Source organism: Zingiber officinale, chromosome 2B (assembly GCF_018446385.1).
Source record: "Zingiber officinale cultivar Zhangliang chromosome 2B, Zo_v1.1, whole genome shotgun sequence".
Taxonomy (NCBI): domain Eukaryota; kingdom Viridiplantae; phylum Streptophyta; class Magnoliopsida; order Zingiberales; family Zingiberaceae; genus Zingiber; species Zingiber officinale.
In genome coordinates this window covers 83,016,802-83,042,245 of record NC_055989.1, presented here as the reverse complement: position 1 = coordinate 83,042,245, position 25,444 = coordinate 83,016,802, and the positions used below count along the sequence as shown (strand labels likewise).

Here is a 25,444-nt window from a genome sequence, read left to right as displayed (position 1 = left end):
ACGATTTATAATGGGGGGACACAATTTTATCATAGGATATCATGAGCTAGATTTCATACAATTTTATCTGCTTACATGGTAATAGATTTAGCTAGCCACTAACTAATACAGGTTTTTTTTTCTTTGAATCATGACTATTAACTTAGGCACAGCATCAACTCAACTTATAACATTACATGGCAGCCCAAATGATGTCAGTTGTCTATATAAATGTGCATTAAAACTTAGTTTGAACTATACTTTTATCGATCGAACAAAAAGCATGTGCATTGAGTCAAGATATTGTTCATCTCCTGTGCTTAACTGATCATGTGAAATGAAGATTTCATTTCTTTTTTTTTTCCATGATGCCTTGTAAAATTTTAAAACCGCTATAAATACTCGGAACTTGATAATGGAATATGTGACGAGGTGAGGAACATGCTGAGGAACAGCTATCACACAGAACTCCAAAAAAAAAAGTCCCACACTTCTACTAAACCTGATAAGAAATGTTAGTGATGCATCCAAGGTGGTACTTCAGGGGCAACAATGTTAAGAACAAGATAGGGGAAGTATAATGGAACAGTCTTCGGTCTGCCGAAAGAGATGAGGAAAACAAACCAAACTATTGTATTCATGCCAGGGCTTGCTGATCTGACATAGCATGAAGTTTGTTTATCATGTTAGTAGCTGCAGATAATCGTGCTTCACAAGGAGTGCTCCTAAAGTTGCCGACGACACTAGCTTCGAAGTCAATCCCTCTGACTGATACACTAGCCTGAAAACATTCTGCGAAAAGAGAAACAAAAGTTGCTCATGAGCGATGACTGTCTACAACCAGAAATGAAGCAATGCTTCAAACAAAGAGCTGCACAACAGGAAACATAGAAAGAAAATCGACAGGAGAGTAGTAAATTCTGCAACGGAAGAGAACAGATCAAAGAGGCTTAATTTTACCATTGGCATTGGCAATGGATGGGAACACACAGTATCTAGGTATTATCCAGCCATTCTGGACACAAATGTTGTCCAATTCCTGCTAAAGTTGAAAAATGTTGTTTCTTCAACAATACATTACAAAAACATAATAAAATACATAAGCAAAGCTCGATATTATGCAAAGCTTTTGTTATTTTCTTCTTGCCTGGCAAGGACTATTCGATCTGAGAATTGCTTCCGAAAATCTCCTAACTCTGATCTCTTGTTGGCTCTGAATCTCAGAAGGTAAGGACCTAGATGTGCATGTATGCGTTTGGCTCGAGGATAAAGCATTACAGGTTTGAATCCCTGATTCAACATCCAATTTCCCTTCGAGAAAAAGATTAAACGCACATTAGAGTACTATCTATGCAACAACTGCTTGCATTTTTTAACAACTTTGCGATAAACACCGATGGCAGAGTAAATGGTTGTGGCATAAATTTGTATCAGCAAATGACACAAACATGATATGAATCAGAGAGTTTATGGTTAGAGTTTTAAAAAGAATAATCCAGTTCCAGTCGCTCAATGAATTTGCTGACCGATACATTTTTCAATTGATGGAAATGGTTAACATAATTTGCTCACACGATGGGTATATCTGATACAAAAAAAGAATTACCTGATAGAATTGCTTGTATTTTCATCTCGTCTTGAGCAAGTTCATCACCCAAATGTCGGTGTCTTCGAACCTATCAACAAGGGAATTTATTAATAAAAATTGGGGGAAAAAACATAAGAATACCAAAACGCCTCTACCAAATCATCTCGTCTCTTCTGAAGAATTCTCAAGGAAGCAAGCACCACTTCATGTTTCTTGGAAGGCACAGCAAGATCAAGTTCATCAATATTTTCAGATGTAAGGTTTTCTCCAACTAGCTCAAGAGGCAGATGATAGGAATCGATGGCATCTTGACAAGGTCTCGAAGTGTCTTTCCTGCCAACGATCTCTCCTGCATTGACTTCTTCTGGACGCCGTCTCTTTATTATATCCGTTCTATCTACCTATAAATGAGAGGAAAATTCCAACAATAGGAAGATAATATGAGTTCTAAAATGTCAGATGCAGTTCTACTTCGTATCAATATCCATCCGACAAAAAGTTAATACCTGTGTCAGTTGTTACAAATTTTACAACTGGAGTAATAACCAACTTTGCTATGTTGGTATAACAGCACTCGATGACAGTATTCATTCGAAAGAAACACTTGCTTGAGTTTCAAATTGAAGATGTAGAAACCAATTTTAATAAAAAAATGAAAATAGATAATTCATGTATAATACCTTGTCAGTGCAACCATTACCGCCATCTGAAGAACAGTAGATATCACTTCCGCACTTATTCAAACATGGGCTTGCAATAACACTTTTCCTGCTTCCAGCAGCCTCCTTTCTCAATGATGATTGTTGCAACTGATCAGAAGATGTGTTGTTCTTGATCTTGCAACAATTGGAAACAGCAAATGATGGTTCATTTAGTGATTTGCTAATTGTAGCGCTGTTCACATCTGGTTTTCCTATCTCGTTGGTGTTCACATTTATGGTAGAATTGTCTTCTACAGCCTCATCTCTCAATGTCGGCAACATGTAAGACTTGTTTAGCCCATGATCTACCATAGTAGATTGTCCACCTACCTCCGATAAATTATGCACGTCTATTGGATGCCTTGGCGGGGAATTCAAATAAGGAGAATGTGGTGCTACTCTGTTATAAAAACACGATATTATAGGAAAAGTTAAGCAACAATTCCATGTTCATGATGGCCTGAATATACACATTTACTTACCTCGACAGCCAATCAGACAATATATCAACATATGGCAACAAATGGTAGTACTCAACCACTTTAGTGACTTCAGGAGTTAAGCCAGCTTTGACGAGAGGCCCTCTCAAACTGTAAAATGCAGTTGATACTATCATAAAAATTGGATAACAAAAAGTAGTTCAATCAACTCAAACAATATCGTTCTTAGGGTTCGAAAATACCATTAAAAACAATTAAAGCTAGATTCAGAACATTCAAAATGACATTTTTTTTCTAGTGAAAAAGGGAAAAAAAACACAAAACCAAACTATCAATAGATATAAACTTTCATTGTTATTGTGGTAACAGACCTGCTTAGTACTTCTTTAATAGAAAATCCAATGAGTGCACCATTAACAGTGTCCAGAGATTTCATTATATACAGCATAGTTGCTGTCTTTTCATCATTAAATGAGTATACCCTATGATCTTCCAGAACACAGAATTTTGAGGAGCAATTACCTGTTCCATAGTAGGAAAAATTACTTTCAAAATGACACTGTAAATAAATTACAAACGTTGTAATTAAATTTCTTTGACAGTTGAGGCAACAATAGTATAGTAGAGATATCAGATGGACATAAAAGTTATCCATACAAATTAGCAAATGCTGCAAGAAATTTGTTAAATCAGCCAAGTTGAATGAAGATAGTAAGATAATAATAACAGCCAACATAGATCACTCCTTTTTTGTTTGAAAGTGAAAAAAAACTAGGCTAAGTGATTTGAAACATAAGGGCAAGCTCAAACATCAATGTAAATAGTCAGAAAAACTTTTCATGCCAATTCAATCTAAATTGAATAATATTGAATATCATCAAAATTAGTACTGGACTAGTATTGGCAGCCGTGATCAACAAATTAATAGTGATCTAGTGTCAAGAAGCATGATCTATCCATCCATTATGTGTCTGGAGAGGAAGGTGATTGATCACTTCAAAATAGGCCTTATTAGCCCTCTAGGCATTTCGATAAATGAAGAGCATCACATTAAGGAACAGAGTCACAAATGAAGGCACACAATCAACTTCATACCCTTGCAGAAATATAGAAAATTCTTGAAATAAAGAACAAGTTTTATACGTTCCTATAAAAATCTCACGATCAACTTCATATCTTTTGCATGAGAAGAATATACGATAAGACGTCAAATCGAGCAACTTCATATCTTGTGCAAAATATGGAGAATTATACAAGTATAACAAGATGTAAAATTCAATAGCCTGGAAAAAAAACTATTTATCGACATATTCTGAATTCTAGGTCTTTAATGCAATTAAAAGAGAATAGATAATGTTACAATCTAAGAGAGAATTAAGGAAACACTAACACCTGTTTTTTGCTGCACAGCAGATATTGCAAGCTGCTGAAGTGAGCTTTTCAATGATTTGTTGGGATAGGAATAAGAAAAAGATTTGATAACACTAGCAATTGGTTCGTCTAATTTTTGTTCTGGCAAAGACCATATTCTCTGAGTTATAGAACTACACTCAAGATAGCATTTTTCTTGGTCAACATCTACAAGAAGTACAGCAACCTTTGAAACTGGCCATCCATTCATACTTGTAGAATTCTTCAATGCATCTAAAGTTGTGGCAATATTGCATGCACTCATAATCTCCTTTTCCATGATAGAGAGCTCTTTGTCCAAATCTAGTGAATATTCCACATTTTTGTGCATGAATTTCATAAAACTAAGAAGACTTGGTTTGCTTATAGTTGCTTGTTTGCAGAATGATCTAAAATCAAGAAACACAAGATGCGGAAATTGCTTCCTATGGTAATAGTTGTAGAGAAGGACAACAGAGTGCATCTGCATTATTATGTACAAAAGAGCAAAGTAATCAAGACAACTTTAAGGTGGCAAGCTATGGTACTAACTAATAACTAGGTATAATAAGATAGGAAACTGATGAGACGACTCAAAAAAATGTTCCATATGCAAAATATTTGTTAAAATCAGACGGTCCACAAAACATTGTTACTTAGATGGTAAATTTTTCGCGTGAGTTTCTTCACATACAGATGGGTAGTCAATGAATATTAAAAGAATACTGCTCAACCTGTTTATCCTTTTTAGTGAAATATGATTGTGAAATGAAGAGATTTTATCTATAGATATGATGCACATAAAATTCTCTAGTATGAAATTTACTAGAACTTTCAATATCTTGAAACAAATATATCAGTCTTCTATGTTTAAAGCCTCGATAATTGACCAACAATAAAAAAAAAAGGCGAAAAAAATAAAAAGTAAAAAATAGACCAGTTTTCATTGAAAAGTGAACAAGATCCTTTTTCATATAAAAAAATTCTCAAACAAAACTGGAATTTTGCTAATATCTCAACTAAGTAGAAAGTTCAATCGGTAGCATATTGAAAGGAGTAAGTGTTGGCGCAATCATGCCCTAAGTGATCAGGTTTGATCTTAGATTTTGATGTTTGTACAAAGGGTTTAATATACACCTTGCATGATGTAACTATTCATGTTGTAAGAGGTTTATCCACCTCCCATAGTTAACCACAAAAAAGAAAGATAGTGTGCTTTCCAAATTCCAACCATAGACCGTGATGTAGGAACAAGGATTCCAAACCATGTTAAATTTGCCTTGTTAGCAATTGATATGTGTAAACTTATTTATGTTTTTGTACCTTGCTAAGCACTTTGCATTTGCAGGTATACTCACTATTCACCAAACTTTTCAGTCATCTATACACATTCAGTTCCCAAAAAGGACACAAATCTACTAAACTGAAAGATCAGCCAGTATGTTTCTTCCTTATAATTCTGTTTCATTAATTTTGAGAAGTCAGCTATGTTCGACAAGAAAAAAAAAACACTCTTTCGCTTTGAATAATTTTAGTAAATCATTTAACTTTTTCTAATCTTGCCAAATACCACCAACACTAACAGGTCATATTTTGTTGGATTGTCATCCAAATGCCCTATCCTGTAATACTGTCCTCCTACTCATACTTTCATCTAGTACTTCGAGACATCAGGTTGCCATAGTGAGGATGTTCTCCAGCAACCCCAACATGGTCATGCTGCCTCGCTCTTCCAAAACCCCCAATAAACAAAATAGGCACAATTCAAGATCTTCGTTGAATAGTGTAAAGATGTGAAAATAGGGAGGGGGAATGGCGTACTTGTCTGGCGACGGATTCTTGCTTCTCCTGCGAGGGCGAGGCCTGCGGGAAAGCCCTCGCGGGGAGGAGAGGCTGGACGAGGTAGTCTATTAGGGCTTGCACGGTGTCCTCCATCGGCACCGCGACAGCGGCCGGTGGCTCCGGAGCTCCTCGTTTCGCCGTGAGGGCAAGGGGATGGGAGGAAGCAGACATGGCTCGGAGGAGAGAGAGCGGATCGCCGAGCCCAGGGTTGAGAGTTGGTGCTCGATATTGGAGAAGTAGAAGAAGCCGCTTCCACTTTTGGAGACACGGCGAGTACGGCAAAGGCCTGAAGTGTGAATTGGAAATTGTTATTTATATATATAAAATATATATATATTTTTATATAAATTCATATTTATTTGTATTTTAATGTCCCGCCAAGTTTGATTTGAGTGTCATTTAGGCCAAACAAGCTTAATAAGCCAATTAAGCCATCAATCAGGCTGACAAACTAAACCTCAGCATGCTAATCCAAAACGATATCACAAAACAGACAAATCGGTTAAGTGATGAAAGGGCATCTCTAAACATAATTAGATATTTGGCTTCACTTCGAACATTTACTGAAGGAACAATTTTTGAAATTACCAATTATGTACATAAAATTAATCACAAAACAATCTTTACATCATCGAATGAGGCTCGACCCGACGAGACGATTCAACCGCAAATGGGTCGTCTTCGCTTTATGACCTTTTCCAAGTTTTCAGAGACTAATGCAGTCAGGTTTTGGTTCTCAAATTTGATGTCTGAACTAAACCTGCAAGAAAGGATTTATGTCATTGATGAAAACAAACAGGATTTCCTACTGTGGTGTTTCCTTGCATGGGAATAGGAGAGGAAAGAGAGATTATAAATTTATTTCATCCTTCACTTATTTATTTCTGTCCGAAATTAATGGACGAAAATGAAATTTATACATATCATAAACATCAATCATTTCATTAGAAAATGAAAAAGAGAAAATAATTGAATCGTAACATCTATTTTCCAATTAATTATATTCTTTTTCTTAACTTGAACAGTTGCACCAGTTCGTTTTAACTTGTGTTTATTACTTAAGAAATTCTTAAAATTATTTTCCCTCTGATTAATCTGATTTAGAGAAACTAATGACTACTTTTACGTTCATTTCTTTTTTATTCTTTCACCAAAATAGACAAGGAAATTGACTAGTTTCTATCTGCCCTTTCCCTCTACCTGGGCTCTCTTCCCCTAAAGTTACACACTGCATAAAAGTGGACACTAAATCGAAAGGTAATGAGTTGTGCTTACTTGGGATCAAGTGTTATTTTTTGAATTTCTTTGACGGCTGAACTAGCGGCATACAAGGCCATCTTTCCCACCTGAAGGGAAAAAAAAAAAAACTTAGATTTGAGACAAACTAAAGACATGGAAAAGAATTTACAAGAAAAGTCACATAATAATATATGAGCACCTCCAGCATCTTAATCTTTGCTTCATGATTATTCGGAAGGCAGCGAATCTCTTCGGCCATAAGAGATGACACCCTTAAGCTCTCTGGAGATAAGAAGTTGAGGACCAGCTGCACTGATGACTGCAAGATTGAAAGAAAGTAAAATGCTAATTTTGTTTCCTGAGAAAACAATCTTTCTTAGAAAATGTCATTAAAATGGAGATAAAGGTAAGGCTGGTAGTGTGGAGCCAAGTTTAGTGCCACTTGGTGAAAAATATCAGATTGAGCTTCACAAGTTAATGTATCAGTTCTCCGATTTGAGTGGCAGGTCATGACAAATAGCGCCAAGCTAACGCACCATATAAATTTCACGAGCAAACTCCTAAGCAATATTGTTGGAGACCTAACAAAAGGTACTAAAAAGGCCAACATAACCACAAAAAATAAAAATTCTCTTTACATATCCTAAGTCCACCAATAGCATGAAAATACTCAGGTAAAACAAATCAGTTCATAATCAGAAGTTACTACTTTCACCCCTATGATTCTGTGTAGGTGTTTGTTCCAACTCGTTATTGTACCTCATCAATAACTAGAAATTATTTGTTGTACCTAGATTTGTAGAAATTATTTGGCACTTGAGATGCTTTGACTTTATCTGAAACTGAATCTCACCTGGAGATACCTAAGCTGAAAAGCGCATCCAGAAGGAATAAAAACAGCCTCACCGACATGTTGCACGAAAGACCATGGCTCGATTCCTGTCAAGCAGATGAGCAAATTTACTGAATAAAGAGAAGTCCACTACGATAGCAAAATGAATCTCGGAGTCATCATCAAGATGAGAAACTTAGTCACACATCTTGAGCATAGAATAAAGAGAAGCTAACAAGCACATAAACTTACTAAATTCTTCCTTTAGCATTTGCTTCTGATCTTTACTTAGATACACTGCTTGATCATAAACAGGCAAGACCTGCCAAACTCAGACATGTAAAAATTACATAAAATGGTAGATAAGCGACACAAAGTAGTTGCAAAATGTTGGTTTACTGAATCTGTAGTATCTGTGAGGTGTTTCCAATGTGTCTTCAAGAACTCATTGAGCTTAGGAATGTCTTGTCGGCGGAAAACATCCCATACAACTCCAGGGCATGTTCTTTCAGAAGGGTCGGGACAAGAAGAATCCCTCTTTTCATGGCCACTTGAACCGTTGCTATTGAATTCATGAAAATCCATAGGATTATCCTCGGTCACTTTGAGACCCGAGGAAAACTCATTTTCTTTACAATGTTCTTGAGATTCAAGAGCAGGTTGCCGTGTAATCCCATTGGAAGGCATATTAGAATATGTAAGGTAGTCATCCTCGAGCGGATTTTCAGGTTTAAACTTATTGAAGTTCCTATCAAATTCAGATCTCATCATAGCTGCCTCTGGTGTGTGCATTAATAGGGAAACCTAAACAAGGACAAAGGCATCAGACTGTATCATTAAAATGACAACCACATTACTGAGATAGTAAATAAAGTCTATAATACTGCCTGCAAAGATTCATTGTTTAAGGAAAAAATTATCAATACTGCCTGTGAAGATGTGAATTAAATAATTGAAGTTCCATTTTTGTATTATCATATTAGAATTGAGTTTCTGAAATGTCAGTGCCACCATCATGTTCATAAACTTAAGTCAGTAAGTTCCCAGTAGTTGATTGCTTTATCTGCCTCCATGTGTTTTGGAAAATCAGACAATTGAATTTAAACTCGGTTATATGAAATCCAACAGCTGAACTTCTCATTTGAGACAAATATCATACAATAGTAATCCAAGAACATATGCATGTGGATAATGAAATGACTCCTTAAAAGTCTAAAACTGAAATAAAGCATGATCTAATGTGGAATCTTGAGCAGAACCAAACTAGATATAAACTAAGCTGAGAGGTTTTTAACCTTACCATGATGCTAAAGCACGCAATTATTAAAGTCTAAACCTAAACAAGAGAGGAAGATGTTTAAAAGCAATGTCTCGTCCACTCTATGATCTTAAACTTGTTAGGACTGGTTGAGCTAGAGGGGGGATAGTTCACTAATCACTTCAATTTCTTGATCTTCTTGATTGCACATGGAAACTTAGAATCAATGCTAACTCCTTGTGTTTACTTGACATCCACCTCCTTTAGGTGACTAATCCAAAGATCCGTCCCTTTCTAACACATACACTATGAAAGAGCTCCTTCTTGGAAACAATCCGAAGGCGGAGAAGCCTCGTACAAACTCACACACGAAGAAATACAAGAAGATGAGAAGCTAATACAAATGAAATCTTACAAGCTTACAACAATGAAATCCTAGCTTGCTCTCTTCTGGCTTGGAGACACCTCTTGATCAACTTGGAAATGCAATAGCACTTCACTCTAAGTCTCCAAGAACTGGCCGAGTGTCGTTAAGAAACTGTGAGCAAGAGAGATAAGAAACAGTGCTTGCGTCAACCCTTTTCTAGGGCTCTTCGACCGCCTTGAATCGCTTAAGATTCTCCTTAAGCAATTACTACCTCTGCATCTTGCTCAAAACCGCATTATTTTTTAACCTAAGTGATTACCCCAATCGCTTAAGAGGGGCGGAATTAATTAGCCTGATTGATTATGCTCCCTTCTACTTGATCGCGAGAAAGGCCATAAGTGATTAAGCTACCTGCTTAATCGCTTATCACCCTTTTGTTTCCTTATAAAAAGGCCTTAAGCGATCAGGATGATTGCTTAAGCCATCCTAAATCGCTTAGCTTAAGCGATTCAAGTCGCTTCTGTAATCGCGATTTTGAGCATTAAGCAATTAAGCTGGAGCTTAATCACTTAAGCTTTGCCAAATCAATTGTTGGCAACCCTAGCTCCTAAACCCGAGTTCTAGGGTTCTCTGCCCAACATCCGGTCAACCGTGATCTATTGGGACTCCTCATTGCCTAGCATCCGGTTACTCTTGAACTGCTAAGACTTCTCCACCAAGTGTCTAATCAATCTTTGATCCACCTGGATTTTCCAATGTCTAGCTTCACTCACGAGGACTTTTCACAACCTAACTTCATTCACTAGGATTTTCTCATTGTCCGACTTCACTCATCGAAACTTTCTACTGCTCGGCTTCACTCACCGGGGCTTTCCAATTGCCTGACTTCACTCACCAAGACTTTCCATCTGCCGGGCTTCACTCACCATGACTTTCCTCGCCCGGCTTCACTCACCAGGACTTTCCTCACTTCCCGGCTTCACTCACCAGAGCTTTCTAACTACCTGACTTTACTTACCAGGAATTCCTCATTGTCCAGCTTCACTAGGACGGCTTGACTTCACTCACCAGGACTTCCTCAGTGCCCAGCTTCATTCACCGGGACTTTTCACATCAAGTATCCGGTTAACATTGACCCACTTAGTTCTTCTTCTGCCAACCATCCCGTTAGTTTTGTCCTTGTCTAATCTCCAGTTAGCACTTTCCTATTTAAATATCCGGTCAACCTTGACCTACTTGACTACTCTCTCACTTCAAACTGGTCAACCTTTGACCAGAGGAGACTTGCATCAACATTCTCCCTAATGGACAATTGCATCTGCAATCTCCATATATTGTCAAATATCAAAACTTAAGCTTGAGCTAAACTAGTCAACTTTGACCCATGGACAATTGCACCAACAAAACTAGCTAGCATGATTACCACATGCTTTAAATTATCACCTCAAGCAATGTGTTATAATTAATATGGATGGCCCCTAAGGCTATGGTGTAGCAGTAGGGTATCCAAGTTGTCACCCAGGCATCCGCAGTTCGATCCCCAGCTATGGCGAGTTTGCAGGAATTTTTCCTCCAAATGGGGCACGCAACCCTTTAGACTTCTGGGCCGCCCGCCGCGAGAGCTTCCCGATTTATCCTGACCAGTGGAAAATTCCGTGGGACTGGGCTGGTCACCCCTGGGTTTTTCATGTTGTTTTATAATCAATATGGATAACTAGCAAATCCCAAAGAACAAGTAAGCATCACATATCAATTTCCATTCAACATACTTGGCAAGGCATAGTTCCTTGATAACAACACCTTTGCAAATCACAAGGAATTGAAAAGACCGTTGCAACTCTAAGAATTTATATGTAACACAGCATTAGATGTAAAAATAATCTGTTGAACAGGCTCTAACATGTGGGCTGGGCATATAATCAATAATAACAAAGAACAAGACAGCATTCCCAGACTGCATTACGTCACAATCTCCAAAAAAGAAACTGACTGACAGGAATTGACAATGGCAAATTGACTAACCTACCATATCACCCATATTAACTTGAAGGTTGGCAACAGGAGCACCTTTACTGAGCTCTTTGTGCGTGCCATAAGAAATAACAAGTCTAGGGCCTATTTCATTTTGCATTGTATCATGTGGCAACTTGGAAACAAGATTCAGAATACCCCACTTGTAATGAAGAAATTCAATCAAAGGGAAATTAACAAGAAATTCTGGTCTTTGACATAATATAAACTCGTCCACTACACTTGGAGTTGGCCAATCCTTTATTCTTAACATTGCTGGCAAGCCATCTTCGCATGTACACTCTGAATATCCTTTAATGAACTGACCTAGTTGAAGTTCAACCTGCCAAAGTATAGTTTGTAGGTCAAACCAATGGCACCATGATGACTGTAAGACAGTTTCTTAAACTGAGATATTAGAAAATTCAATCATTTGCTGATTACAATGAACAAACAACCTTGATTAGATATAATCAGTTCATAACAAGGACCGTATCTGATGATCCTTGACTTGAAGATTTTAGACTACTATTAATCCATTAAAAGTAAAATATAATCAACTGTAGATGATGTTTATTTATGGAATTATTTACTAAGACAAAAAAGGAGGAAAAAGAGAGGTAAAGGAATAAATTTGTCAATTTCTGTTGTTTGCCAAGAAGGAAGAAAGAAGGAATTTAATTATGTCCGATCCCTTTCATTTCCTCCAAAATCAGATGGAAGTCAAGGGAAAAGCAGTGTTGGTCTATAATACAACGTTTAAATTCATCCTTCTGATTCTCTCCAAGAAACAAGATGGGTGGCAGTAAGTGGTTGGTCACTGACTTTCCCAAAATTTTCCAACATAAAAACCTCCCTTACGAAGCCTGATACTGGCTGTATTTCAAAAATATAAAATACAAATCAAAGTATAAATAAAAATATGATGGATGAAAAATACCTGTGATAATGACCGGTTCTAAGAGAAAATGATTTCCCATAGTCAAAAGATTATCGGAATAAAGTGACACTTAACATCAAAAATAAAGTATCACAATAATTATCAAAGTTCCAAAAGAGTGAAATATAATGGTAATAACATGCCTCAATGACATTAAAGTTGTCATAATAACCTTGTGACCAGCATTATTTCACATCAAATAAAAAATCGCCAAGAAGTAGCATACCTCTGACTGATCATTACAGCTGAAGGCTTTCACCTTTATACTATCGTCAGTTTTCTTGTCTATCATTTCTTGAATGCCTCTCCAGATAATAGTTGGATCCCAACTTGAAGCCAATGGGCACTCAAATGTGTGTCTTACAACAACTGGTTCACCCCTAGACCAATGCTGATGAAAATGACTTATACCATTAAGTTTTATGTCTTGTGCTACTGGAGAGTACAAGAAATTATCAATGCTACTATCTCTATTGGAGCATTGGCGACAAGTGAATGCACTTAACCCATTCAATTCAGAAACAATATTATTTTGACAAGGGCAGACTGGCAAAGTATCTGGATCTCGAGTTATGCATCCATTGACCATTTCCTCAGCACTTTTAACCAGTTTTGCAACCCAATTTATTTTGAAAAGCCGTCTTAAAACTAATTCTGAGGAGCCACAACCACCTGCCTCAACAGGGCAACATGGGATTGTGCCATCTCTGTTTGCTTTCCACTTGGGAAATTGATGGGCAAAGTTAATTGAGCATTCATCAGTCTCAGTTTTTCCAGATGATTCTGGACATGCGGTTTCAGCAGTGACATCTTTGCTTCTATCAGATGACCAACCATCGATGGGCAGATTAACTGAAGATGCCCGTCGAATATCACGACAGCAGTTGAGGCATAAATCATATGAGCACTTGGTGCAATGCCGATGATAATCAAGTATTGGCACCTTGCACAAGTCACTGTACATAGTAATGATAACATTGCTTAATGCCTATAGTAACATAACTGAGTAAGTGTAATCACTTAGGGGGGAAAATTATGCATCAGATGGGGAAGTACCAGCACATCTGTTCATCAGCATCTATCTTTGCCCTAGGAATATCAGATTTAGGCCCTGGGACATGATAACTAACATAAATATGAGAAACATAAAAGGAAAAAGGCAAACAGTAGTGAAAACTCTAGATCGGTGCATTAAAAAAAAAAGAACAACAAGATGAAATACCATACGCCCTTGTTTCAACTCCAATTTCGAAGCATTGATCCCTATATATATTCTTCAGGATAGGGAGGATGAATTTCAAAAGGCTATGAAGATATCTCAATTTATCTATGGCAGGCATCTCATGTATCTTAGCCTAAAACAAAGAAAAGCATGAGTTAACAAAAACACATACATCAATGAGAAAAAGAGCTGAAGGATATATATGACTGCAATTGTTAATATGAGAGAAGAAAAAGTGAGCACTACCTTAACTAAGTTGTCAGCTTGCAAGCATATTCTACAGTTGCAAATACCACGACAAGCTGGGCAAACCTGACGGATATCCTCCACTGGAATGTCAGCATACCTAACAGATGCCATACATCATCAAGCATTTAACTTTCTGTCAATAAGGAACTCAAATCTTAGCATATGGTAGATACGCCAATACCATCTTGATATGCAATTGCTACAATAGCCTCTGCTGTCACAACTAATACACCATACAACACTTGCTAGATCATTCCTCTGACAGTGATGACAAGTTAATCCTTCCACCTCATCAGATGAACCCGAAGTTTTGCCTGAATAATCCTATAAGACCAGATAGAAGATCCATAATTCTTAAAAGCAAAGATAATTGCAAAGAAACATTTATATTCATGAAAAAAAAACAGAACATTAGACTCACGGCTGGACCACTTCCATAATTCTTTGCTTCCCTGCCAAATGGTGGAGTTTTGTATCCTGATCTAATTTGATCCTCCTCCATGTAATCTGCATCTTGCTCAGCGTCCTGAGTAGGTCTGCCAAAATCACCATGGGCTGAAACCCCCCTAGCCATCTCGCGCGAGTACAAGCCCTGTCCCTGACTTCTAGACACCTTCTCCTTGTACCTGCCCCTGGACGCCCACTCTGCGCCACCTACATTATTCATTGGAGACACAGACCTGGACCTCTCAACCTCCTTACTTCTGCTCTCCAAGTAGATATCACCGTCGTCCATTGACTTCCTCCTTGCTTTCCGCTCACTAGCTCGCTGTGCCGAGTTTGCTGCCCGCCTCTTCGCCTGGATGTAGTGCTTCTCACAGACAGTCTTATCTGGCATCGACAGCGCGCTGCACCTCCACTGCTTCCCGTCCGATCTCTTGCACCTTAAGTCCTCAGGTATCCCCACATAGTCATCCATGCCTCCGGCGCACCCTCTAACCTACAATTCAACCCCAAAACTAAAAATTTTACTAATTCCAATTAGAACAAAATTTCCCTTCTGAAAAGAAACTTCCAATCTAGATCAATGCAACAAATCCCAAAAAGTAGCACGGAAACAAAGGCAACAAACAGAACAAGGAGATAGATCCATAGAATCAAACAACAATCATGACTAATATTTCACTTAATTCCGATCGCAAATCTTCAGACAAAATCAAAATCAAAATTTACCCCCCAAAAAAAACAAAAAGACAAATCAGATGTAGATCAAAGCAACAAAACCCTAAATTTAAAGCAAATTTTACAGCAACAGGTGAAGACGAATATAGATCCATGGGAATCAACCCGCAAGCCGATAAGCAAACATAAAAAAATTAAAATTTTAAAGAAAATGAAAGGATTCGAAACTCGCCTTTGGATCTGGACCGCGGGCCTCGTCGACCTCCTCGGGCGAGCGATGGCGAGAAGAGGAATGACGACATCGGGAGGGTATAAATAGAAGGGAATAGGAGTGGGGTAGAAGACGAAGAGAGCGACCTGCGTAGTTTGGATCAGAGTGAGAGGAGAGGAGCCCCCGGAGAATTTGGTGAAGTTTGAGGGGTCAAAGCCCAAAAATTGAAAAGGATGTCGCTGTGGGGAATGGATTGATGCAGCGGCAGCAGCAGATGCAGCAGAGAAAGAAGAAAGAAGAGGCAGCAGGCGTGCGCATAAAATCCCCGAACAACCCTCCGCACATTTCACATCTTATTTATCCATGTGGCATCGTGTCGTATATATTTATTTATCTTATGCTATGAAAATTATCGAGTAAAATGTCAAATTAATCTAAAAAAAATCATTATTTTTTAATTATATTTTCGATTATGGAAAAAAAAAGAGATTATTTTATAAAAAATAATATATATTTTTTGAGGAATAATATATATTATTGTTTTTCCAGGCGCCTTCGAACGGGCCTGCTGCAGTCGACGAAGTAGAACTGTGGAAGTGGAAGCGAAGAAGGGCGACGAAGGCGGCGATGGCGTGCGGCGCTCTGAGCTTTCATTTCCTGTCGCCTCGAATGCCCATGGCGTTCGTTCCCTTCAATTTGTCTTCTTCTTCTTCTCCTTCTTCATCCTTCCCTTCTTCTTCCTCCTCCTCCTCGTCGGCAGAAGCCGCTGCTGCTCTCGAGATAAGGGCAGCGGGGTCAGCTCCTCCGATGCCTCCCATCAATAACCGCGACCCCTTACTCTCCTAGTTGGCTGCCGCGGCCGCCGCAGTTACCGACCCCCTGGCTTTGGCGTCGTCGGGCAACCGCGACCCGCCGCCCTACCTCGACCTCTTCGCCTCACCGACGCTAATGGATAGTCCAGCGCAGGTGATCGCTAGATCGTATAATTCTGTTATTCTCTCCTACTGTTAGTTAAATTGTTGTTTTCTAGCATAATTTCAAAATATTAATTCGTATACCGATGGATTTGTGTCAAAAAAGGGGTATCTGTGCTGGGATCAGAATTGAATCTTATGGGAGGTCCGAATTTCTAGATCTTATAATTCGCTTAAATTGTAGTTTGCTGACATGCTTCCAAAATATTAACCAAAAGAGGGGTTTTGAGCCGGCATCTGATACTGAGTAGAGATTAACTTGTAGGTGATGACAAAAGCGCTTAACTTGAAAGGATTTTCTCCTCAGAAAAAGGAAAGGCTTTATCTGATAAGATGAAAATGGGGTATCTTAGTAAGAAAAAAAATCTTCAAAAAAGTTTTGTTTTTTTTTATTTATTCAATAATTGTAGCAATTGGTTCGGTGGAATCAGAAAGGGGATTGAACTGAGATTGGAAATGGTTATGGCAAGGGGAAAAGTTAGTTGCAATGCCACCTCTTGCAACAAAAAATCTGTATCCTTCTAGTGTGTGAATTAACTGCCAATATAAGGGAAAATAAAAGGCCTTTTTATTCTTTTGTATAAAATTTAGTGTCTTAATGTTAGTTGAGAGCATTGGTTTGTAAATTAGAATTGTTTACAAGTTTTTGGTATATTGTTTATTTGTCAATGGAAATGCATAATGACTTTCATGTACAACACTAGGCTACTGTTTTTCTCATATTTTTCTTAATGCGAGGTTGTTTTATTTCCATTTTATATTGTTACTTAGAAAATCTAAGTTTATGTTTTCCTATATGCTATAGTTTTTCTTTCATTTATCTATTTTTTTATTGTGAACTTTGATTAGGTAGAACGTTCTGTTTCTTATAATGAGCGCCAACCAAGGAGGCCTCCCCAGGTTTGCCTTCATTACTTCTTCATGGACGAATTGTCTACATTGGCATGCCATTAAGTCTGAATATAAGTTTCGGTTCCATGAGATCGATAGCTATATTCATATCATCACCTAATGGGTTTTACTGTCTGAAATGTTTTTCCACTGAGAAGTTTATTGAGATCTTTCTTGCCAATATTACTGTTTCTTTTACAAAGTTCAAATAGAAAGAAAAATTCTCAAAAATTACAATTTCCATGGACTGAAGGTGGCCTATAAAATGGTATTGCTAATGAGTATGGTGAGTTTAATGTACTAAGTGTAAGCAGGAAAAATATTATGAATTTCACGGCTATATCTACCTCTAATACTTGTTGTCTACCCACCTGTACCATTGTTTGAAATTAGACATTAACACTCCGAGTTGAATATCAACAGCCTTGTTGACTAGTGGACAAAAACTTATAGAAAATGAGATGGCAAACACTTAGATCCATTGTTGTGTCAAATAGTCATACCCGAATCAGAATGATAGATTACCACCATGTGTAAAACTGGGAGATATAACGTCAAAAAACATCGGAGGATTCTAATTGGTTGTGGTATATCTCATGAAGCGATAGAAGAGATAGAGTAAAGGGATATAAGAGAAAACTTCTTGTAGTTTTATTAGAGTGATATCGGTATTGTTGTTTCTGTGTGTTTAATCTCAAATTTAGGCTCTTGACTATTACGATGAAGAACTCAATTATAAGATATATCATAATTGTAATTAGATTGTTTAATTTTTGTAATTTGGTTTTAGATTTATGAATTGTAGTAGAAAAGGCACAAGTTTTAGTTATTCTCTTCGGATTATTTTGTGATATAAGTATACTAATGAAGAAGCTTGATAATTACAATGAGAATATTGAAATGCAACAGAAACTGCTGTGTTACAGATGATGGATGTGCTACAACATCTTTGTCATTCCATTTCTTCTAGTTTCTATCTTCTCTTTCTCTTCTCGTGTGTATGTTAGACATGATTCCTGTTGAACTAACAGTTACCCTTCTATGAACAGTTGATGCTAGTTGTTACAGAGCTTGTGACTGCTCAATTGCTTTACTTGCAACGGATTGATTCAAAAAACCTATTTTTATCTACATCAATCGACTGGAACAACACGTGATGATGATGAAACTGTGCGAAACCATTTTTCCATTTCTTTTCCTTTTACCTAAATCAGGGAGAAGTGACATGCTTAAAATTGAGGTCATTTAGCTGTTTATGTTTTACATAAGATAGACCCATAGATGCTCTTAGTTTGATTTGTTTTCATTATGGGAAGGTTCCATTTTTCCCCTCATGTTTTACTGTTTTTTTTTAAATGCCTCTAAAATCTTCAAAGCGCTTTTCAGAGTTTGAGAAATTTTCACATTACCCCCAGCCACTTAGACTGTTAATACTTAACAGAATGATGAGGTGGCAACTCCAATGAAATGAGATCGCATGCTTGCCACATCATCATTCTGGTAATGATGTGGGTATTTTGATGATCATGAAACTCCGCCAGCATTTTGAAAAGCAAATAAACATGGGAAATTTCGTTTCCCTTGTATTTATAGAATTAGAAATTGAAACCAATGCTCAACAGAAAAATGGTATTTCAGTTTATTCTTTTGCTTCAGACTCAATTACTGAAAGTTATATTGGCTATTCCTCCGTACACGGTCCTTAAGAATAAGTTTCTCTATGCTAGCTCTGAGTTTGGTGTTTCTAATCTCCTTTTGCATTAAGCCTTGGTTTTCTGCAGAAAATATAATGTTTGATTGTTTGATGAACTACTTGTTTGCCACAAAGTTTAGATATATGAGTGGATTGTCTAAAGTTGTCTATGGAAATATACTAGAGACTTGGTGATGGAACACTAAAATTGAACCCTCAAAACTGACAAAAAAACTTGGGTCGAAATTGATGCAAAGGGGAAGACTACTTCACACAGAGAAAACAACCTCACACACACTCTTTTATAGAATCAATTTTAACCAAATTAGAAAACAAAATAAAATGCCAATTAGGAAAGACTAATCCCATTAAACTCTTACCAAAATAACGACCCATATCAAATTAAAGACACCAACACTTAGTGTAGGACAATTACTAACATCGATTATAAATTCAAATTCATTATTTTTCTTCCATTGTTTGTTTGCGGCACTTAGTAGTTGCAATCAGATTCAGGTTTGGTTGGTTGTGATTGCTGTGTTCCTATGTAAAGAGGGTATGTTTTAACCATTAGAAAGGAGAAAAGTTTGATATTCTGATTGGCTAATTTTAATTAAGTGTATGAACAGCTTCAATACCTTAAAAAAAAAGTGTTCAATATCTTCAATTTTTGCAGGTAGAATTGGAAACAGAGGGTTTTGCTATTTATGATGTCATGATGCATGTAAAATGAGGTATTTTTATTGTCCATGCCTTTCCATCAAGGTGTTTACCCATCGTCAATCGGTCATGGCAATTTGATCAGCAGTGCTTGATGCATCATCTCCAATAGCACAAATAGTCTGTTCTTTTATTATTTGCCACTAAGTTATTTTGTTGCCATTACAGAATGAGACAGTAGCTGTGGGAGCTGCAATAGGTCATGCCTGTCTAATTCTTGCAGCAGGAAAGAAAGGTAGACGATTCACAATGCCCCATACATACTCAAAAGTAAGTTTCACTCTGTTTCATTATATTTGGCAAAATGTCCATTCCACTTGATTTTCTCCTTTTCTTTCCTGCCATTAATCCGATGATGCGCATTCATTCTATCAGCTATGGTCCGACAACCTCATCTTCCATCGACTGGCCTCATCTTTCCTGTAGACGCATTTTGACTCCCCCCCTTCAAATGTTTAATGCTTTGTAATGTAAGGTTATCTTTTCCTTCCTTAGTTCCCCACAAAAAAAAACCTTACATTTTCTTTTCGTAGCTATTCAAATGTCTAAAATTATTAATGACAATAGGTAAGTTCAAAATTGGGCATTCAAGTTGCCAAATCAAGATGTTCCATTTCAATTTGTTCGATCCATTTGGTCTTTCACACAGTCCCATCGACCTAATAATGCTTGCCATTTTACGAGTTGGAACTAACTAAATAAGTGTTTGTGCATAAGCACAACTTCATATTCACCTAGTAGGCCAACTAGGGGGGAGTTATTTTTCTTCAAAATTAGTTGCACTTAAATTATTAAAAAAAAAAAATTCTTGCTTCTTGATATAAAAATCTCTTCCATCACATATCCAAACTATACTTACCCGCTTACGTCGAAAACCTTTCTTCTTTTAAATTCAACTTTGTCACCTTGCAATTGAGTTATCATATGATCTCACTGCTTACCTCAATCGGTTTCATGTGACAACAAGTTGCACATTTTCCACCCATTGCCCATATAGGGACAACATTCGATGAGTCGGTCAATCGATTGCTCGGTCACTTGCGGAGTTTTCTCGGTTTGAGTTTGTTCGGGTTTTGACTTAGCCACCATAAAATGTTGAACTTATATATTCCATAAGTTAAAAGACAAAAGAATTATTAAATAAATACATAGTAGAATCAAAATCTCGCTAGTCACGATCACCACGAAAAACGACACGAGAAATTATTGTGAGGAAATTGAATAACACTTTTTTTTTAATAATGCTGGTGTCAAGGTTTAGTTCAATTAGCTAGAGTTTGAAAAATTACATGGGTATCTTATTGTTGCATCATATTGTTGCATCATGACTCTGGAGATTTAAATTAAATAATATATTCTAGTCGGGGAGGTGGACGGTCTAGCTCCACAGACCGATCACTTGTAAATCCGAAAGCATGAGTCGAATAATATTTTTTTGATAATTTAAACATTTAATTTTCCGAATAACTTAATCATAGAAGTAATTAAGTGAGTCTTATGAAAAAATTTCATTTGTCATCGGAATAAAATTTTCAATTTTTAGACGTATTAAGGTCCAATCGTTGTGGTTGCAAGTGTTCGGTTGATAAGGAAAATCTTAAGGAAATTGACCTTTAGATCTTTGGTTTGTCCATCCAAAGCTGATGACGACCATACGTCCATACGCACATTAAAAAATTGCAAGGGCCACCAAATCGTTTGATAATTACTAAGTCTGCCTTTCATAATTTAATTTTTGCGTCCTCTTTGATTATTTAATTGCGTAATTTTTTTATTAAAGTTGTTGTCATTAACGTCATCACTCCATTCGACGAACGGGACAAAACCCTTTTTTTCAACAATTATCCTAAAAGTCGACACATGTTTTCTTAAGAAAATAGTTAAAATAAAATACAAGGACTTGAATGAAAATTTTCACTATACCTTTTCATTGTCTAGTGAAGCTTCTCGTCTGTCTATATATAGACGCATCTAACCGATCATCGAAAGGAAACAGTAGACAGATTTCGAGAGGAAGATGATGAGGAAGGAAGAAAGCTTATCGAGTTACTTCGTTCCTTGTTTCCACTCGCTGAAACAACATGCCAATTTCCTCGCCACTTTGTCTCTGCTCTTGCTCTTGGGAATTAGCGAGCAAGGTTGCTTTTGTTCAGGGCAGGTGCCCGAGCCAGAGTTCACCAGGGAGGACTTCCCGGCCGACTTCATCTTCGGAGCAGGAACCTCTGCTTATCAGGTCAGGAACTCGATCGAAATCACAGCTTTTTTTTATTGGCAAGAGAACTTCTTAGGCCAATTCAGTTTCTGATCATTTAGTTTAGTTTAGTTTACTAAAAGGGGAAAACAGTGTATGAAAAAAAATGGTCATTTATAATTATTATAGCTATGCTTTGAATGCGTCCGTGAATATTATTATCATTTTTTAATAATTTTAATTTATTTTTATGTTATATATATATATATATATATATATATATATATATATATACACACACAAATACAGATGGAAGGTGCAGTAGCAGAGGATGGTAGAAATCCAAGTGTATGGGATACGTTCACTCATTCAGGTGAGTAAGAACACTTTGGTTTATTGAATTTTTTAATTATTTTTTAAAATTAATTTATTTTAAAGAAAATGTTGTAAATTTTTAGATAGGCAAGAGCTTTAGAATAGAGAATCTTGAGTGATGAAAACTGTCTATTATATGCCTTGTTTGTTTTCGATATTTTACAGGAAAAATGTTCGACAAAAGCACCGGGGATGTAGCATGCGACGGGTATCATAGATATAAGGTACGAACGAAGCTCAATCGAGTATCGATAACCCTACTTTGTTACCGCAACGTTTGAATTTTTAAATTTTTATAGGAAGATGCCAAGTTGGCTGCTGATATGGGACTTGACTCCTACAGATTCTCCATCTCTTGGCCAAGGCTTCTACCAAGTGTGTATATTTTTTAAAATTAAAAATATATATTAATTATGTTTTCCAACAATAATATGTTTTTTTTACTTTGAATCAGATGGAAGAGGAATGGTTAATCCAAAGGGGGTGGAATATTACAACAATCTCATCAATGAGCTTCTGAAATATGGTTAGTTCGATTGCTAGCTACGACGACTATGATCGAGTTTCTTATGGTTTTTCGCTTATCAGGCATCAAACCGCACATCACACTCTACCATCTCGATCTGCCTCAAGTGCTCGAAGATGAGTATGCAGGATGGCTAAGTCCTAAAATACTGTAAGTTATATGTTAAAAGAAAAGATATTTCATTGTTCAACTCAATGCTAAATCCTAAACCAAATGACAATTTTGTTTCTAATCCCTAAAGTGTGTTCTAAATTAGGGAGGACTTCACGGCTTATGCCAATGTATGCTTTCGCGAATTCGGGGATAGAGTATCTCAATGGACCACTATCGTTGAACCAAACATAATAGCAATGGCAGCGTACGACAATGCAGTGCTTCCCCCCAATAGATGTTCCAACCCTTTCGGCCTATTCAATTGCACCGTTGGTAATTCCACCACCGAACCATACATTGCGCTTCACAACCTCTTGTTGGCACATGCTTCGGTCGTCAAGCTTTACAAAACCAAATACCAAGTGAGGCAACATCCTTGCTCATCGTCTTCGAACTAATCTATCATCTTCTCTTTTGCTAATTGTGCACGGCAAAAATTTAGGCCAGACAAAATGGGGTTATAGGGTTGAACTTGTACACTTATTGGTGCTATCCCTATACGAACTCTACATTGGATGTTCAAGCGACTCAAAGAACATTGGATTTCCTCTTAGGATGGTAAGTACATCGACTCAAGTTAAACCAACTTACATTGTGCATCGACTATTTATGCAATACATCACATACGTATATACAGTATATTGAATCCCTTAGTGTTCGGAGACTACCCGAAGGTGATGAAGAAGATCGTCGGTTCGAGACTCCCTTCCTTTACCAAAGAACAATCGAAGCTAGTGAAAGGTTCATTCGACTTCATTGGCATAAACCATTATAGCTCAATGTGGGTTCAGGATAACTCGAAGGCTTTCGAGACTCCTCTACGCGACTTCAGTGCGGATTTCCTCGCCAAATTTTCATGTAAAGTTCGTTCTTCCTTCTTAAGTGGCCTAACTCTACCAATCATATGCTAACCAATTCTTGTCACTCCAATGCCACAATGCAGTTTCAAAAGATTTGCCGCCGATCAGTCAGGTATGCGTTAAAGTGTGATAGCTGTTTCAATGTTTTGAGCATCGGTCTGTGTAGGTGTGGCTGATATTTGTAAAACTTCGAATTTGTTGGAACCAGATACTTCCTATTGGCATGCCGGTAGACTCTGCAGGTCTACAACACTGCTTGGAGTACATCAGGGATGCTTATGGGAATCCTCCGGTCTACATCGAAGAAAACGGTTAGATTACAACTTGATCGTTTAATCTAGTCTGTTTCAAAGCAAATGACAGTGGTGCTCGAATGTCGACAGGCTATGCTCTCTTAACAAATGAGACAATTCACGACGTCGAAAGGATCGACTACTTGAGCGCTTACATTGGGAGCCTGCGCGATGCGATCAGGTTTACATTTATGTTTCCGAATGAGTTAACATTTCCTAGTCGACTAATAGTGGATAGTGTTTGTGAATGGTGTTTGTAGGAATGGAGCGAACGTGAAGGGGTACTTCGTGTGGTCTTTTATGGATGTGTTCGAGTTTTTGGCAGGGTATCAGCTTCGATACGGCCTTTATCATGTGGACTTTGTAGGGGGCACCCTTGCGAGGCGACCGAAACTCTCGGCTCTTTGGTACTCCAAATTCTTGAACAAGACCGACCCGAGAATGAATTGGAAAGCACATGCTTCTCAGTAGATTAAGCTCGTTTTGTTACGGATCTTAAGGAAGTTGTTTGAATGATTCTGCACGAACATTTTATCTAACAAGATTTTATGACATTAAAAGAGCTTTCCATCAGAAATTTTATTTCAAAAATACTCTTTGTCACATGATGTTGAAGCTGTTATAACGTGATTTTATACCTCCAATGCTATTGTAGTTGTTATAACGGTGGTAGAAGATATTAAATAGCTGATATAATTATTTTAAAATATTTTTATAAAGTTTAAACAATTATGATCCGAGAATACAAAAGAGTTCAGATCCTTTCGTTCGTATCTTGGTTTTTTTATAATTTGAGTTTAAACAGATGGTCGGCGGTTGAGCGGATTGTATGACGCCGACTAAGGAATAGTTTGCCCATCGCCAGCAATCTCCAGTCATCTGTCTTTATTTAAACTATAATCTAAATAGGAAGATGGATCTAGGAGAGATCATAATTAATTTTGATCTGATTTTGATCACGATTCGACATACAAATTATAGAAGAGACTAAGAGAGGATCAGAAATTATGGACAAGATCTGATCTTCAATAAAAATTCAAAATTTAGGATCAATTATTTATTTTAATCAAAATTACTATGCAAAATACTATTATATCAAAATTTTCTTCAACAACTTAAATAAAAATTATTAAAATTATTTTTAAATAATTATAGTTAAATCCCAACCCCTAAATCATAAAATTTTAAATTCTAAAATCACCTATAAACATTAATGATAAGTATTAGGTAGCTTCGGATAGCTAATATGATAGTGTTGGATAAAAGTATTCTAGGAATAAAATTTCGATTGAAAGTCTTTTTTATTTTTTTTTAAAGGGTGTCATTTTGCTAATTTGCGCGATTTGGTGTGCTGTATTTTTAATAAAAAGTAAATTTTT

General features: G+C 37.1%; 3 protein-coding genes and 1 pseudogene across 5 annotated transcripts; 2 read left to right on the top strand and 2 right to left on the bottom strand.

The window, feature by feature from the left end:
- Positions 1-360: 360 nt before the first annotated feature.
- LOC122046077 lies at positions 361-6,699 on the bottom strand. Of its 2 annotated transcripts, none has more exons than XM_042606585.1 (11): positions 6,567-6,699; positions 5,919-6,225; positions 4,101-4,581; positions 3,080-3,230; positions 2,751-2,858; positions 2,248-2,668; positions 1,723-1,968; positions 1,586-1,655; positions 1,127-1,290; positions 940-1,018; positions 361-771 (listed from the first exon to the last, which is right to left on the bottom strand). In XM_042606585.1, the coding sequence occupies exons 1-11, from the start codon at positions 6,569-6,571 to the stop codon at positions 617-619; spliced, it is 2,187 nt and encodes a 728-aa protein (XP_042462519.1). In that variant the 5' UTR covers positions 6,572-6,699; the 3' UTR covers positions 361-616. The 2 variants fall into 2 exon arrangements, with proteins under 2 accessions (XP_042462519.1, XP_042462518.1); XM_042606584.1 differs by having other exon boundaries at positions 449-771; positions 940-1,021.
- Positions 6,442-15,726, bottom strand: LOC122046076 (lysine-specific demethylase JMJ25-like). 2 transcript variants are annotated; one of them, XM_042606582.1, is made up of 14 exons: positions 15,411-15,726; positions 14,478-14,996; positions 14,238-14,380; positions 14,054-14,153; positions 13,808-13,940; positions 13,642-13,696; positions 12,812-13,541; positions 11,662-11,988; positions 8,410-8,814; positions 8,263-8,332; positions 8,032-8,117; positions 7,378-7,497; positions 7,215-7,285; positions 6,442-6,699 (listed from the first exon to the last, which is right to left on the bottom strand). In XM_042606582.1, exons 2-14 carry the CDS (start codon positions 14,973-14,975, stop codon positions 6,600-6,602), a joined length of 2,838 nt encoding a protein of 945 aa, XP_042462516.1. In that variant the 5' UTR covers positions 14,976-14,996; positions 15,411-15,726; the 3' UTR covers positions 6,442-6,599. The 2 variants fall into 2 exon arrangements, with proteins under 2 accessions (XP_042462516.1, XP_042462517.1); XM_042606583.1 differs by having other exon boundaries at positions 14,478-14,991.
- A 226-nt stretch (positions 15,727-15,952) lies between these two features.
- Positions 15,953-19,932, top strand: LOC122046075 (annotated as a pseudogene).
- Positions 19,933-21,634: 1,702 nt separating this feature from the next.
- LOC122046074 (cyanidin 3-O-glucoside 7-O-glucosyltransferase (acyl-glucose)-like) lies at positions 21,635-24,656 on the top strand. Its single transcript, XM_042606581.1, has 13 exons — positions 21,635-21,900; positions 22,168-22,231; positions 22,399-22,457; positions 22,533-22,608; positions 22,688-22,759; positions 22,822-22,909; positions 23,016-23,274; positions 23,355-23,470; positions 23,550-23,770; positions 23,856-23,884; positions 23,981-24,083; positions 24,156-24,246; positions 24,326-24,656. The coding sequence occupies exons 1-13, from the start codon at positions 21,685-21,687 to the stop codon at positions 24,534-24,536; spliced, it is 1,605 nt and encodes a 534-aa protein (XP_042462515.1). The 5' UTR covers positions 21,635-21,684; the 3' UTR covers positions 24,537-24,656.
- The last annotated feature ends 788 nt before the right edge of the window (positions 24,657-25,444 follow it).